We start from the raw sequence: 14,492 nt of genomic DNA, 5'->3' as shown, positions 1-14,492 counted from the left end.
TTCCCCTCCCCCACCTCATTATCCGCAGTTCAGGAAAATCCAAATTAAATGGGGTTTTACTGCAGGCTGCCATTTGAATGAGGACAATGTTGTGTGGACTTCAAATCTACTTTACATAGCTCTATGTACACAGTCTTAAGCTGTATACACACACCATATATTGCTTTCCCCAAAGAATCCTGGAAACTGTAGTTTACCCCTCCCCTCTGCAGGGAGATGTAGCTGCAACTTTGCAGGGTGGCTGTCCCCACCGTCAAAATCAGGATGCTGAGAAAAGCTTCCTCTGTTGTATTTATGCCCATCAGTAGTGTTATCAATTGTTAAACAAAAAGGAATTTGGATGGTAGAGCCCCCCCAGGTTCAGCAGAGCTCAGAGCATGTCTCAGGGTGAAGGCAGGAACACAGGAATCTATCTTACACTAAGGCTGCAATCCAATACATTACTCAGAAGTAAGCTCCATTGGGTTCAGTGAGACTTTCTCCTAGGTAAGTGTGCATTGGATTGCAGCCTAAGTCGGGCTATCTGGTCCATCCAGCTCAGTATTGTCTCGACGCTGACTGCTAGCAGCTCTCTGAGGTTTCAGCCAGAGAGTCTTTTCCAGACCCACCTGGAGATGTTGGGAAGTAGTACCTGGGACCTTCTGCATGCAGATGTTCTGCTGCCAAGCTATGGTCAGACAGAAACTGGCAGTTTAGGGGCAAATTTGGGGGTGGAGTCCATGGCATTTGCCCAAGCCTGGGGGGGGGGAGGCAGAGTTCAGTGCAAAATATCTTTGTTTACCAAACATTTGCAGCATATATTTTTAAAGGTACAGTAATACCTCAGTTAACAAATCTTCAGGGAAAGAAATTCCTTTTAACAAAGGCTTTTTTGGGTGCATGAGGCGTGGGGGGGGCACACACTCTGACACAGTTAGAATGTGGCTCCTTGTCCACTGGATCGCAGCTGCCGCAGGCGGCTCTCTCGCCCACGGCTGGACTTTGAATAAAACGTTTTGCTGAAATATGTTGAGCTGCTCCTCTTTTTTGTGATGCAGGAAACTCTCTACTCTTCCCATGTTATTCTACCTCTGGTTAAGGATGGAAAGATCGGTCTGTTTTGCTTCTGTCCGTTTCTCATTTTGCCAGTGTTAAATTCAGCTCTCTACATTCTTACAGCGATCAGTGATTTTTTTTTTAAATCCTCATGAAAATTCTCCACCAATTATTTGAATTTCTCCAAATAAACGCATTTTTGTAGGCAGTTTTGACAGAAGGTAGACATTTTTGCAAGCCATTTCTCATCATTTCATGCCTTTGGGGCATGTTATTTTCACTCATGTATTCATTTTTATGCACACTTCCCCCTAATATATGCATTTTTGTAAATGTTATTTAGTTCGCAAACTGCATCCCAAAATTCAAATAAATGCGTATTTGGAAGAATGTCTGTTTCGGTTCTCATATTGTTTTGGAAATTGCGAATTTGATAAATTCTGCTTGAAATGCAAACTGAATCAAAACTTTCACCCATCCCTACCTCTGGTACCAAAGTTTCTGTTTAAGAAGTAATGTCCAGGAACACATTTGCTTTGTTAACTGAGGTATTACTGTAGTTTTAAATCAGAGGCTGGAAGGCTACTTCGCAGGGATGCTGCAGGGTTTCCTTCATCGGTAGTGGGTTAGGCTGGATGACCTTTGCCTGACCTTCCATCTCTGTGATTCTTACTGGAGATTCTAATGTGGTTATAAGCCTGGTGGTATCTTTATACTACACTTTTGTAAGGCCACACTCTCTGTACCTGGAGCTTTAGAAAGCAATGAAAAGAAAAGAGAAGAAAAGAAAAGAAGGTGGATGCCTAAATACGAGAGCCTGGATAGAAACAATATGAAAAATATCATAAGCCATAGTAAATAGTTGGGGGGGGGAATTGAATAGAGGAAAGGCCTTAGAACTTTCTAATGATACAAGCTGTTTGAACAGTCGGCAGACGACTCTTTTTTTGTTAGAGGTTTTTAAGCTGATATTGAATGGCCATCTACCAAGAATGCTGTAGTAGACTATTTCCTATATTGGCAAGGGGTTGGACAAGATGACCTTTTGAGATCCCTTCCAATTCTATGTGATTTGAAAGGACAGAGGAAAAAAAATAGCATTTCTAGCCACTGTCCCCAAAACAAACATATAAACATAGGCAGGTCAGGTTTGGTTAGCTGGTAAATTTATGAAAGGGTAGCTATGAAAGGATACCGTAAACAGTTCTGCATGGGGGGGTGGGGGAAAGGGGACCCCCCCTGAATTCTAAATGTAATTGTGGGTGGAATGAGTTGTCAATGACCTGTAGAAACAACTCAGAGACCTTGCCCCCCCCCCCAAAATATTTCTATGGATGATCTTGAACACTGGAGCCATGCTGAAAAAAGCGGTAGGATTTTTATTACCGCAGGCAGTTGTTGATTCCCAGTGAGGTTCATTTGAGAAATGGCTGGATGGAAATGGGGAGGCACAGGAGCCTGCGTCTGGGGAAAGAGATGGCCATCTAAATGGAATGAAACTCTGCCGCGACTGCAAGGGACAGGATGACAAGCGTGAAATGACATTAGCTGTCCAGCTCATTAGTGGCTCTAAATCTGTCAGGAAACTGCTGTCTCCCTCTGGTCTCATTAGAAGCCTGATTCATTGAAAGGATTTTTTTTTTAAAAAAAAGAAAAGAAAAAAACCCTTCTTTTCCATTTCTAAGCTACTTTCCCTTTCTTCCCACAGGCTTCTTGGTAGGGTTATTGTGTGTACACACACACACACACACACATGATCAAGAGGACTAGAATTCCGAGTTGAAGAATAAACAATGGCAATTCCACAACTGATTTTGTGATGAAGCTTCTGTTTTGTAAATGGGTGGATTCTTTGAAATATTCCATTAGGAAATTGGAAAGGAAGTTTGGAAGCATCTGGGATGCTGGGTGACAATAGCATCATGAGTCATATCACCATTATGGGCAATATGGCACTCCTTTTAAGCTTTTTTTTTTAAATGCCCTTTCTTTGACGGAGGACAATGCTGCAAGTTCTAAAGGGCATTTGGCTGTTCCAGCCCCTTGGAATGTGAGTCACACCTGCATTGTGTTTCAAGCACAGTGAATTTAACTTAAGCACACCAGCTCCCCCTTTCTTTCCCGTGACCTAGGACAGGGGTGGGGAATCTTTTTACCGCCTGAGGACCACATTCCTACATGGGGAACCTTCCAGAGACTGCATGCCTGTGGTGGATGGGGTATTAGCACATTTCAAGGACACATTCTAGTTAGATGAAAGCCTCCGAAGAGGATGTGCAGCAGGACTGGTGAGGTGTGTAGCCTGGGGAGAAGGGTGTGGCCTAAAAAGGGAGAATGATCTACAGACAATATTGAGCACCAGATGGGATTTAATCAGATACCTGCAAATTCAGGTGCAATTAAAGTTGATTTGGCACTCTTGAGCACCTCCCATCCCCAAAAATGGATCTGTTCCAGACAACCTGTTTATTGAACATTCATTCTGATTTGTTTGTGTGGAGGTAGCGTGATGTACTCGTTAAGGTGTTGGACTATGACCTGGGATACCAGGGTTCGAATCCTCACATGGCCATGAAGCTCACTGGGTGACCTTGGGCCAGTCACTGCCTCTCAGCCTCATGAAAAACCCTATTCATAGGGTCGCCATAAGTTGGAATTGACTTGAAGGCAGTACATTTACATTTTTTGTGATTTATTGATTGATTTGATTTGTTACCTGCCCTCCATCATTAAGTCCCAGGGCAGGTTACAACAATTTAAAATTCAGTATTAAAAACTGTTTAAAACAGATTATAGTCGCAGGAATAGATGGTGGGTTAGATGATGTTGCGTCAAAGTGAACATTATCCCACACTTTCCAGTGAATTTTCCCATTGCTTTCCTTGTCACAAAACCTCTGACATTTTGGGGAAGTGCGTTCGTTGCACAGGAGCTCCAAAATCAGCTTTAGGTGTGCAGCCTTAATTTGTTGGTATGTGATTGAATCCCAGCTGGAAATAGCTACAGTCTGGAACCCTCACAGACTTTTTGCAACTAAGGAAAGTGACCAGAAAATGAAAGATAATCGTTCCTTGACAGAACGTCATCTAACCTTCCTGCAAACAAGTCTGAATGAATGCTCAATAAACAGCCACTGGTCTGTAACTTCTCCACAACTTTGTGCAAACAAATGCTCAATAAAAGAGGTCATCTGGAAGCAACCCAGGATTCTGGCTGCAGCCATTGAATTCTAAGCTCCTACACCCCTTGAGGATGAAAGTGTTAATCTTGACAGGGAGTTTTTAATCTCAAATTCAGCACGCTGGTCTGGGCTAGGCTGCGTGGAGGCAGGCAGGCAGACAGACGGACTTCCTGCAATTGCATGAAGACGGCAGAGCATGAGTAACGGGAGATTTGAGGCAGCCTGTTCTGATTATGGAACTGCTGGTGGTGGAGCAGGTAAGAAGCAGCCCCCAGAAGTGTGTGGAGACTTTGTGGAGCTGCATGTTGTGTGCTGCCGAGATGGAAGAACAAGTGGACTTAAGATCTTGCCTTTTTCTAAAAAAGAAAAATGGGATGGTCAGTGAGGAAGTGGAGATGGCCAGTTACGCATGTGGTCAACAGTCCATAATTCATGGGCAATGTTTATCTGCACAGGAATGATGGAAATCAACATTTGTGGTGTGAGGGAAGCATGGACGTTGTGAAATGGCACTTTCTTAGAAGGAAACATTCAGAAATATATACACTCACAAAAGAGGGTGTGTGGGAAGTGTGTAGATTTCTGTTCTACAAAGGAACACAGCAGAAGTTGACTTGTGCATCTGGGTCTTAATTGGTTGCGGTCCTTTGAAGATTTATAGCAAAGCTGTTTGATTTCCCAAGTGGGTGAGATTATCTATCTATCTATCTATCTATCTATCTATCTATCTATCTATCTATCTATCTATCTATCTATCTATCTATCTATCTATCTATCTATCTATCTATCTATCTATCTATCTATCTCTCTATCTCTCTATCTCTCTATCTCTCTATCTCTCTATCTATCTATCTATCTCTCTATCATCTATCATCTATCATCTATCATCTATCATCTATCATCTATCATCTCTATCATCTATCTATCTATCTATCTATCTATCTATCTATCTATCTATCTATCTATCTATCTATCTATCTATCTATCTATCTATCTATCTATCTATCTATCTATCTATCTATCTATCTATCTATCTATCCAGTCTGTCTGTCTGTCTGTCTGTCTGTCTGTCTGTCTAGTATTTCAGTATTTCAGTGTGTGTGTGTTGGGGAGGGGAGAAGAGACATTTGTTACTTTTTGATATTATCCCTGAACTTCATCCATCTGCCTGTCCAAGAATTGTCTTTTAGTGTCCCTAAAACTCAGATCAGCCTCATCTCTCTCATAAGAGCCAGCTGCAGAGCTTAGGCTGGGGAGCTCTGAGTTCACATCCTTACAGAAGCATGAAGCTCAGGTTGCAGCTGTGACCCCATTTGCCTGGGAGTAAGCCGGATTGAATCAAATAGGGCTTGCTTCTGTGTAGGCATGGTTAGGCTTGTACAGTAATTTACCTCCCAGGGTTGTTATGAGGCAAAAAATGGGAGAGCTCTTTAGAGGAAGGTGGGATACAAACATTTCAGTCCATGGTTGAGGGAAAGAATTACTTAAAATCCCTAGTAGCCCCTCATATCTTTATCCCTTATTGTTCATCAATTCTCTTATCTGTCTGTCATCTCCATTCCTTTCCTGAAGCCACAATTATTCATTCATTATTCAAAAGCCTGATATTCCCCCACCTCCCGCTTGAATCTTCAAAACATTTGATGATGTTGATGATGATGATAATTGCTGCTGCTAGTACTACTACTACATTTATATCCCACCTTAGATCCAAGGAGAGCTTCAGGTGGCACCCATGATTTTCTTCCTCCCTAATTTTATCATTACAAAAACCTTGTGAGGTAGATCAGGCTTAGAGACTGACTTTTTTTTTTAATATAAATTTTTATTCAGATTTCTAAAACAAAACAAAACAAAAAGAAAAAGAACAAATTAATAACTAATACAATAAAAATATTGACTTCTGATTTGTCTTAAATCAGCTATAAGTCTATAGTATATAACAAACCTGTCCCTTAATATATTACAAAATCACTTTCCTCCAGTGGTTAACTTGGTTAATCATTAAATCTCATTAACATCATATCATTTTATTCTTTCCACAAAAAGTCAAAGAGAGGTTTCCAGTTCTTGAGAAATATTTCTATCAATTTTTCTCCAAATAGATATGTCAATTAAACCATCTATTCAAGTCTAATAAATCCAGTAGTTTCAACAGCTATTCTTCCATTATCAGTGTTAGTTCCATCTTCCATCGTCCATCCTTGCACACATAATTCTGCTGTCATAGTCATATAGTAAGAGTCTGATAGGAATTTCCTTCATCACAAATATTTTCTTGCCATCAATTCTGACTGTGTTACTGAAATATTGTTGTAAAGTCATATCTCTGTTCTTCTTTTTTACGGGGTGCACTAGCACATCTCTTGAGAGTTTTTCCATTGTCGCATATCTGGAATTAATTCTATAAACTTTCTCTATCTCAGGTTCCATCAGGTCATTCCAGTCCAGAAATTTTTTTGAAACATTGATAAATTTATCTCTGATATCTTCACCAATTCCTTCAGAGACAGCGCTGAATTCCAAGCAATAATCTTTGTCACTAGGATCCATCACAGCTATAAAGTCCAAATCTTTTTCAAATTCCACATTTGATATATCTATTCCAATCTCCAGGACTTGCACCTTCCCTTTAATTTTTCTTTCATTTCCTGTTGCTTGTCCAGTTATATCTTCTTTTCTCATAGAATCCTTTATTTCTTTCAGCTCCTGTTTCATTTTGCCAAATTCAATTTTCATCTCTTGTCTGCACTGTCTCAATTCTTGTTTCGTTATCTTAATCTCATCCATTATTTTCTGAAACATGTTTAAAGAGAGAACCCCTTCCTGTACATCCAGGGTCTCGGCCGCTTTCTTGATTGTCATTGTTAAGACCAAAAAAAAAAAAACCCCCTTCAATTTCCAATATAGCCACTATTCTCAAGCAAAGAGCAATTTATTTCTTTTTCCAGCAACAAAGGAGTTAATATTCCAAGCCTGTTGACATCATCTTCTAGACAGACTGCCTTATCTCTTATGTTACCAAGAGTGCAAAACAAACTTAGTTCCCAGCATCAAAATAATTAGTGGCATAAAGAATAAGCAGATTCATCAAAATAAAGTAGACCAGAAAAAATAGTCCCAAACAAATAGTACTCAAATGTTCATATTAATCAGATATTTCTCTTCAAATTAGATGCCCCTCATCCGTTTATATCTTTATAATGCTCAATTCCATGCCAGCTTTTTGCAATTAAAACAAAGATAAGCTATTTCGATTTTCTTCTTCCTTAATTCCGTGTATAAAAGAGAAAGGTATAACTCACCCAGGGATTCTTTGTTGCTGATTCTATAACAAATCTCTTTTACTGTAACAATGATAAGAGTGATAGTAGATAGTAGTAGACAGAAGGATGCTTGCCTGTTAAAATCCGTTTTTCTTTAAAGAAAAAAACACGTCTCGCTTAGTCAGTTTGAGCTTGCTTGAATTCCCTGACTCTGTCAGACGCTGCTGGGTACACCTTTGTTCATAGGCGATCCTGATAATTCCAGTCCCCAACAAACACAACGAAGCTTCTGTGGGTGATCTCTTCGTTTCTCCCTTGCCTGGGAGAAAGTTTTTACCAGTCAAAAAATTCTTCTGACTGGTTTTAAAACTGAAAAAGCTTCCTCTGAGACGGGAGCTCGTCTCAGAGGCAGTCACAGGCGGAGCAATCCTCCTGGGAAGTCCGGCTTAGAGACTGACTTAACCACACTTCATGTGGCTGAGCTGGGATTTGAACCCTGCTATCCGAGGCCCTAATCCCATACTCTAACCACTACACCATGGTGACTCACTGGATAATAATAAGAATAATACGGTACCAACCATAACATCCTAAATTAAATGCAAGCTGGACACTTACAGGGGCATATAACTGGAGAGGGTTTTTGGGGGGGTAGGCAATCTAGTCCACCCCCTGCTCATGCAGGGCTAGAGCATTCCCAACAGATGGCTGTCTAGTCTTTGCTTAGAGATGTCAAGTGAGGGAGAAGCCACTGCCACTTTATATAATTCAGTGTCCCTCAGCCTTGGGTCCCAGATGTTGCTGGACTACATTGCCCATCATTCACAGACAGCTTAGCCAATGGTTAGAGGTGATGGGAGTTGTAGTCCAATGACATCAGGGGACTCAAGGTTGAAGAACTTTGATATAATTTGCCCTTGCCTCAATGCTCCTGCATTGGACCTCATGAAAGAACTATATCATGGAATCATAGTGTTGGAGGGGTCCTTGTAAGTCAACTCCACCTCCCTGTTCAGTTTAGGAAATCCAGAGCTTGACATTCCCAACAGATGGCCCTCCAGACTCCACTTGAAGACCTCTAGCAAAGGAGAGCCCCCATTGCCAATTGTTTCCATTGTTACTAAGGGGAAAAAGTAACAATCTCTTGGTATTTTCAGTACTGGAATATCCAGAAGTGTGAATAAGGACCATTTGTTACCTATCTTTCATTTCTTTCTCCAGGGCCTTGTGTTCCAGATTTTCTGCACTGGTGATGCCAGCTTCACCTGACTTTGGGCATTTTGCTGAGAAGGTAGCTCCTTATCGAGATCATCCATCCCAGCCGGAAACTGAGGCTCTGTGCTCATCGTCCAGTTGAATTCCTTCCCACCCCACATCCCCTGTCTGGATCAATACAGATTAAACCGTGTTTTTCAATGATGGGGCCCTGCAGCCTTGACAGGATGTTGTTTTTGCAAAGGGGTGCCCTCTGCAGCTTTACCAAGAGGTGTTGATTGACTCTTGTGACTCTCTTGGGGACGAGGAGTGACTCCTCTTATCCCACCTCCTCCAAGACCGGACTCTGTTAGGAGCCGGGGAGCCATGCCCTGCCAGCGTCGCCCTCCATCAACCATCGACACCCCACGAGAGGAACTCTTTTATCAAACCTATTACAGCTTGAGCCAACAGTACCCCCTGATCCTCCTCCTCCTCATCATTGTGCTGGGAATCTGTGTGGCTCTCATAACTGCTTCCTTTGCCAGCGGCAGGGTAAGCATGCTTGGGGGGGGGCTCTATGGAAATAAGGGGAGAAGAATCAGGTTAGGGATAGGAGACCGTGTGGCCCTCCAGATGTTATTGCATCTACCATCAACCCTGGCCATTTCATCATGCTGGCTGTAGGGATAGGGAGCGGGATCCCACTCAGGTCACATTTAAAGGCAAACCTATTAAATCTGTACTTTTCAAAACAATAGGCAAACTGACAAAACAGCCATCCTTCAAAATTTGCCCTTCTGTGAATTCTGCAGTTCGGTTCTGCAGCTAAGCAGTGTGTACAACAATGCGTATTCTAGGCTCAAGTGTCCATACAAATTGGTGAAAATAGCATACAAAATTGTATTAGGGAAAATTGCTTGCCAGCATGTGTACGTCAGTCAAAACTGAATACAAAAAGATGTTTATTAGGAGAAATTTGCGCTAAAATGCTGACAGATTTCCATGAGGATTTTTTTTAAAAAAAAAATGCAAATTGCTACGGAAATGTGGAGAACTGAATTTAAGGTTGGGAAAATGAGAAACTTGGAGAAGCGAAATTGTCAGAGTTGTCCATCCCTAGCTGGCCAGGGTTGATGGGTTTTAGACTCCAGCAGCATCAGAGGGCTACACAGGTTCCCCGTCCTTGGATTGTCAGAACGATCGAGACAGCATCTTCCCTATACAGGAAGTTAGAAGCATTTGGGTCTCTTTTTAATTTAGAAAGATGACTAAAGGTATCTTCAGGCATTGTAAGAGGGATGAGGAGCCTTTTTGTTTTATTTCAGCCTAAGAGGCACACATTTCCTTCTGGGCAACTTTCTGAGGGCCACATGTCAGTGATGGACAAGCCCAGAGGCAAAAATTGGCAGAGCAATGAATGAAAATCTTACCTGTGGACAGTAGGCTAGTTTCTACATGCACTCGCACATCGCTTCTCTAGCCTCCGAGGCAAGCAAAAGGCATTATCAGCCCTTGAGGACACATTCCAGTCAACACACCTCCCCATTTGGCCCACAATACCATTTCCCCCAAATAACACCAGTCTGCCACATACTTGATGTGACATCAGAGACACGGGATAAGTATAGACTCCGCTGCTTTCCCTGCAGAATGCAGGACTGAGCATCGACACCACCAACCTTCATCTGATGCACAGAGAGTTCATTCCTGTTTGGTGACTATCTCCCCGCATCCCCTCAGGCTAACAATGGCAGGAGGGCGGGAACACAAACATTTCAATCACCTGTCATCGTTATGACATAAGATGATGCACAGGTGGGTCATCCCACCCACCTGTCAAAATTGATCGGTGAGGTGTGGGAGGTAAAGGTCTGGCCCACCAGGCCAAAAAGGTTTCCCGCTCCTGGCATAGCACATAGGTCTGTTCAAGGCCTACTCACCGTGGCACTTAAATGGAAACGCCCTGTTCAGTGACAGTGTATCGTTTGCTGGGGGTAAACAACAGAGGAATGCTGTCTGTGCTTGAAGGCATGGAGGAGAGTGATAAGACATCTTCATGCTTTGCTGGGAGGCACAAAGGGAGCTTAATTAAATGTCTGGTAGGCCACTGCTGTGGCTGCTGGTGCCCATTGGGACTGGTAGGGTGGAAGGCTGGGGCCCCCGAAGTAGGTGGAGCCAGAGCCAATGACAGGCGGGGCCAACCAATTCTGGTTTCATCCCCATCCTCCTCCCTGCTGAGTTCTACAAGGGCAACACTGAGATTAAGGAGGAGGAGGCTGACAGTGCCACCTGCTGGTTTGAAGTAAGAAAGGAGGTGGGTCGGGGCTGGCTGAGGGCAGGCTGTGGTTGGTGGGGCATTGTCCCATTTGCCCTAATGGCCTAGCCTCCATTGGGCCATAGCCCATGCTACATATAGCATTTGAGGAGTCAACCCAACAACTTCACTGCTCTGATTCCTGCTGTGTTGAACATATAGAGCTGCTTGACATCATCCCGGATCGCTGCTCCATCAGCCCCAGAGTTCTATGCACTGATTAGGGTCTTTAGAAGGGATCTTTCCCATCACATTCTAGTGCCCAGTGGGACCTTTTGCTTATAAAGTACGTGCTTTAGTACTGAGCATGGTGCCCTCCCTAGTGGTAAACTCAAGCCAGTGCTGCAATCCAGATGAATGAAATGCAGCATTTCATTTATTTTTTTTCTTCCCAGGATTTCTCCTCCAACCTTGGCTTCCTGATTACATTATTTGTTGCTCTGGCAATCTTCAGCCTCATCCTGGTCCTTGTGTGCATTGAGAGCATCTTCCAGAGATGCACCCGGATCTTCTCTGCCGTCATCTGGACCTGCCTGATCACCATGGGCTATGTTTTTGTCTTCACAGGAGGGGTGGTTAGCGCCTGGGATCAGGTAAGCTGGCCTGCCTGGATGCTGAAACAAGGGTTGAGAAACTTCAGGTGGCTGATCTACACATTCAGGAGAATGATCTGCATGGTACAACCTTTGTAGGACCATGGCTGGCTCTAGGCTCAAGGAGGCTTTGGTGAAGCGCTCCCTGTAGGGCCCCTCTTGCACCTACGCCCCTCATTGTTAGCTCTCCTCTGAAAGGCATCTGGGTAGAACTGGGTGGCTGTCATTTTAAATTGACCACAATGCCATAGTGCAGGTATAGGGGAATCTTTGGCCCTCTAGTTGTTGCTGATGTACAGCTCCCATCATCGTTGGCCATTGCCCATGCTTGCTGGGGCTGATGGGAGTTGTAGTTCAGAAACCACTGGAGGGCCAAAGGTTCCCTCCACCTTGCTGTGTCAAGTGCTCCAGGGCACTGTGGGAATTTTAAGGAAACCAGCCAGTTCTCTGCTACATTGTGAGGAGGAGACCCCAGGGTGGGCATCAGTGCCAGTGGGTCATACTGTTGCTGTAGCAGATGCTGAAAGATGCCAAGTGGTGGCCTGCCACAGGACTGTGCCACTTCAGAATACATCTGTTTGTGTATGGGTGTGTGTGTGAGAGAAGGATTTGCATGATTGAATGCTATTTTATTTATTTATTTATTTATATCCTGCCCTTCCTCCCAGCAGGAGCCCAGGTTTTTTTTAAAAAAACCTTCCTGTTTTTCAAACAAAATCTTAAGAGCATAAGAAGAGCCCTGCTGAATCGGGCCAGTGGCCCATCTAGTCCAGCATCCTGGTGCCTATCGGAACCAGATGCCTATGGGGAGCATTCGAGCTGAACTCGAGTGCAAAAGTGCTTTCCCCTCCTGAGGTTTCCAGCAATTGGTTTTCAGAAGCATATCATCTCCCACAGTGGAGGTAGAACATAGTCATCAGGTTTAGCAGCTTTAGCAGTTTTTAAAAATAGCCTGTCAGGAGGAATGGTCCTAGACAATTCTTCCCCATGTGGTCTAGTTTTCTGTTTGTAGGAGGTTGGTGTGCTCTGCATTGCAAGTTTAAAATGTTGCTTCAGCAACAGGTACACGTACACACAGCCTTAAATGAGGCTGCAGGTAAATCTGGGTGCTTAGCTCCACCCCACTCAGGTGGGATAAGCTCCTCTGTTTATAGGAGGCTTTCTGATTTTAGCAATCATAAACTCCTATGGTGCAGGGGAGGTGGTGATTCTGTTGGAATTTTTGGATCAGAGTTTTCAGAATCAGAGATCCTCAGTGCAACCTCCTCAGGCTAGAGATGTGTTGGCAGAACAGCATCTTTGCAAACTTCCAGAGCACTGGGGACCTCATGGTTGGCTCTGTGGGCAGTATCTTCCTGCCATCTGATGCTCCCCGCAAGTCCGCAGCCTCATTCTTCAAAGAGGGAAAGCAAGACCCCAAGAGACATTCATTCATTCCTCCACCATATATTCTGAAGTCGTACAGTCCTAGGAAGGTTGCAGCAGGTTATTCCTCTGTATACAAAAGTTAGCTCTGCTTGAGGGGCCACTGAGGACCTGACGTTTGAACAGGAACATAGGATGCTGTCTTATACCGAGTCAGATCATTGGTTGATCTGGCTTAGAACCATCCACACTGATTGGCCGCAGCTCTCCAGGGTTTCAGACAGGGGACATTCCCACCCTCCCTGAAGATGCTGGGGATTGAACCGGGGACCTTCTGCGTGCAAAGCAGGTCCTCTGAGCTACAGCTTTTTCCCCTGGCATGGGGAATGTTCCAGCTTGCACAATTCAACTAGACAATAAGAATATCAGGATCTTCTGCCCTCACTACTCTGTTTATATCTTCATCCGGTGTCTTGCCACAAATTCAATGAATATATTGCATGGTTCTTGTGTCTGCGGTAGGGATGGAATGATCTGTTGACTTTGGTTCTTCCTGTTTCTCATTTTCCCAGTCTTAAATTCAGTTCTCCACATTTCTGCAGCATTTTGTGTCCCCCCCCCCAAAAATCCTCATGAAAATTCTTCTAGTGCAAATTTTTCTAATAAATTCAGTTTTGTATGCAGTTTTGACTAATGTACACATTTTGGCAAGCAATTTATCCTAATACAATGCATTTTTATATGTTCTTTTCACCAGTATATTCATTTTGTGCATACTTTCCCCTAGTATATGCATTTTTGTAAACATTGCCTGGTTGAAGAACTACATCACAAAATTCAGATACGTGCAAATTTTGAAGGATGGCTGTGTTTCAGTTCTCATATTGTTTCAGAAAGTGCAAATTCGATAGATTCAGCTTGAAATGCAAACTGAATGGAATTTCTCCTCTATCTCTAGTCTGCAGCTAAGTCTTTGCTGGCCAGGGTCTTGCACTGGTCTCTTGCTGTACTAGTTGCTCCATGGCAATTGAAGTTTCCATTTCAATTTTGAAGTGCTCCAGTTTTGATAAGCAGGCACAATTTGCAACTTTTGTACCACAAGCTCTGCTTTTTGATCATTTTTACTCTAAAGGACTAGTTCTTCTAAATGTAGGAATGTAGGAAGCTTCCATAGACAGAGTCAGAAACATTGGTCCATCTAGCTCAGTGTTGTCTACTTTGACTGGCAGCAGCTGTCCAGGGTTTCAGGCAGAAAATGTTGCCAGCCCTACTTGGAGATGCAGGGGATTGCACCTGGGACCTTCTGCATTCAAAGCAGACGCTCTGCCACTGAGCTACGGCCCTTTCCCGTTGTGAGGGAGTACAACGAAAGACATCAAGAAATGAAATGCAGCAATTTTTTAAGGGGAAGTGTTTTGTGTGTATTGGAGATGAATATCACATATGGAAGAACTAGATGGATATTATGTCTGGCAGCACCAGGAATAGGGAAGGTCTTTTTCAGCTGGTCAGAAGGATGCTTCTTCCAAAGATAGCATAAA

The 14,492-nt window shown here is 43.3% G+C and overlaps 1 protein-coding gene across 5 annotated transcripts in view; it reads left to right on the top strand.

The window, feature by feature from the left end:
• Positions 1 to 14,492, top strand: part of ADCY4 (adenylate cyclase 4) — a 79,051-nt gene that overhangs the window by 16,546 nt on the left and 48,013 nt on the right. For 4 of the 5 annotated variants that reach the window (XM_061588668.1, XM_061588667.1, XM_061588670.1 and 1 more), the window contains exons 2-3: positions 8,704 to 9,231; positions 11,389 to 11,586. In XM_061588668.1, coding sequence (XP_061444652.1) covers positions 9,064 to 9,231; positions 11,389 to 11,586 — 366 coding nt within the window. In that variant the 5' untranslated portion in view covers positions 8,704 to 9,063. Of the gene's footprint in view, positions 1 to 4,366; positions 4,474 to 8,703; positions 9,232 to 11,388; positions 11,587 to 14,492 lie in introns of those variants that run through there. The other variant, XM_061588669.1, reaches the window with a different exon arrangement.

This window comes from Rhineura floridana, chromosome 11 (assembly GCF_030035675.1).
Source record: "Rhineura floridana isolate rRhiFlo1 chromosome 11, rRhiFlo1.hap2, whole genome shotgun sequence".
Lineage (NCBI taxonomy): Eukaryota > Metazoa > Chordata > Lepidosauria > Squamata > Rhineuridae > Rhineura > Rhineura floridana.
Note: the sequence above shows the minus strand (reverse complement) of the source record. Positions and strands in the feature narration are given on the sequence as shown.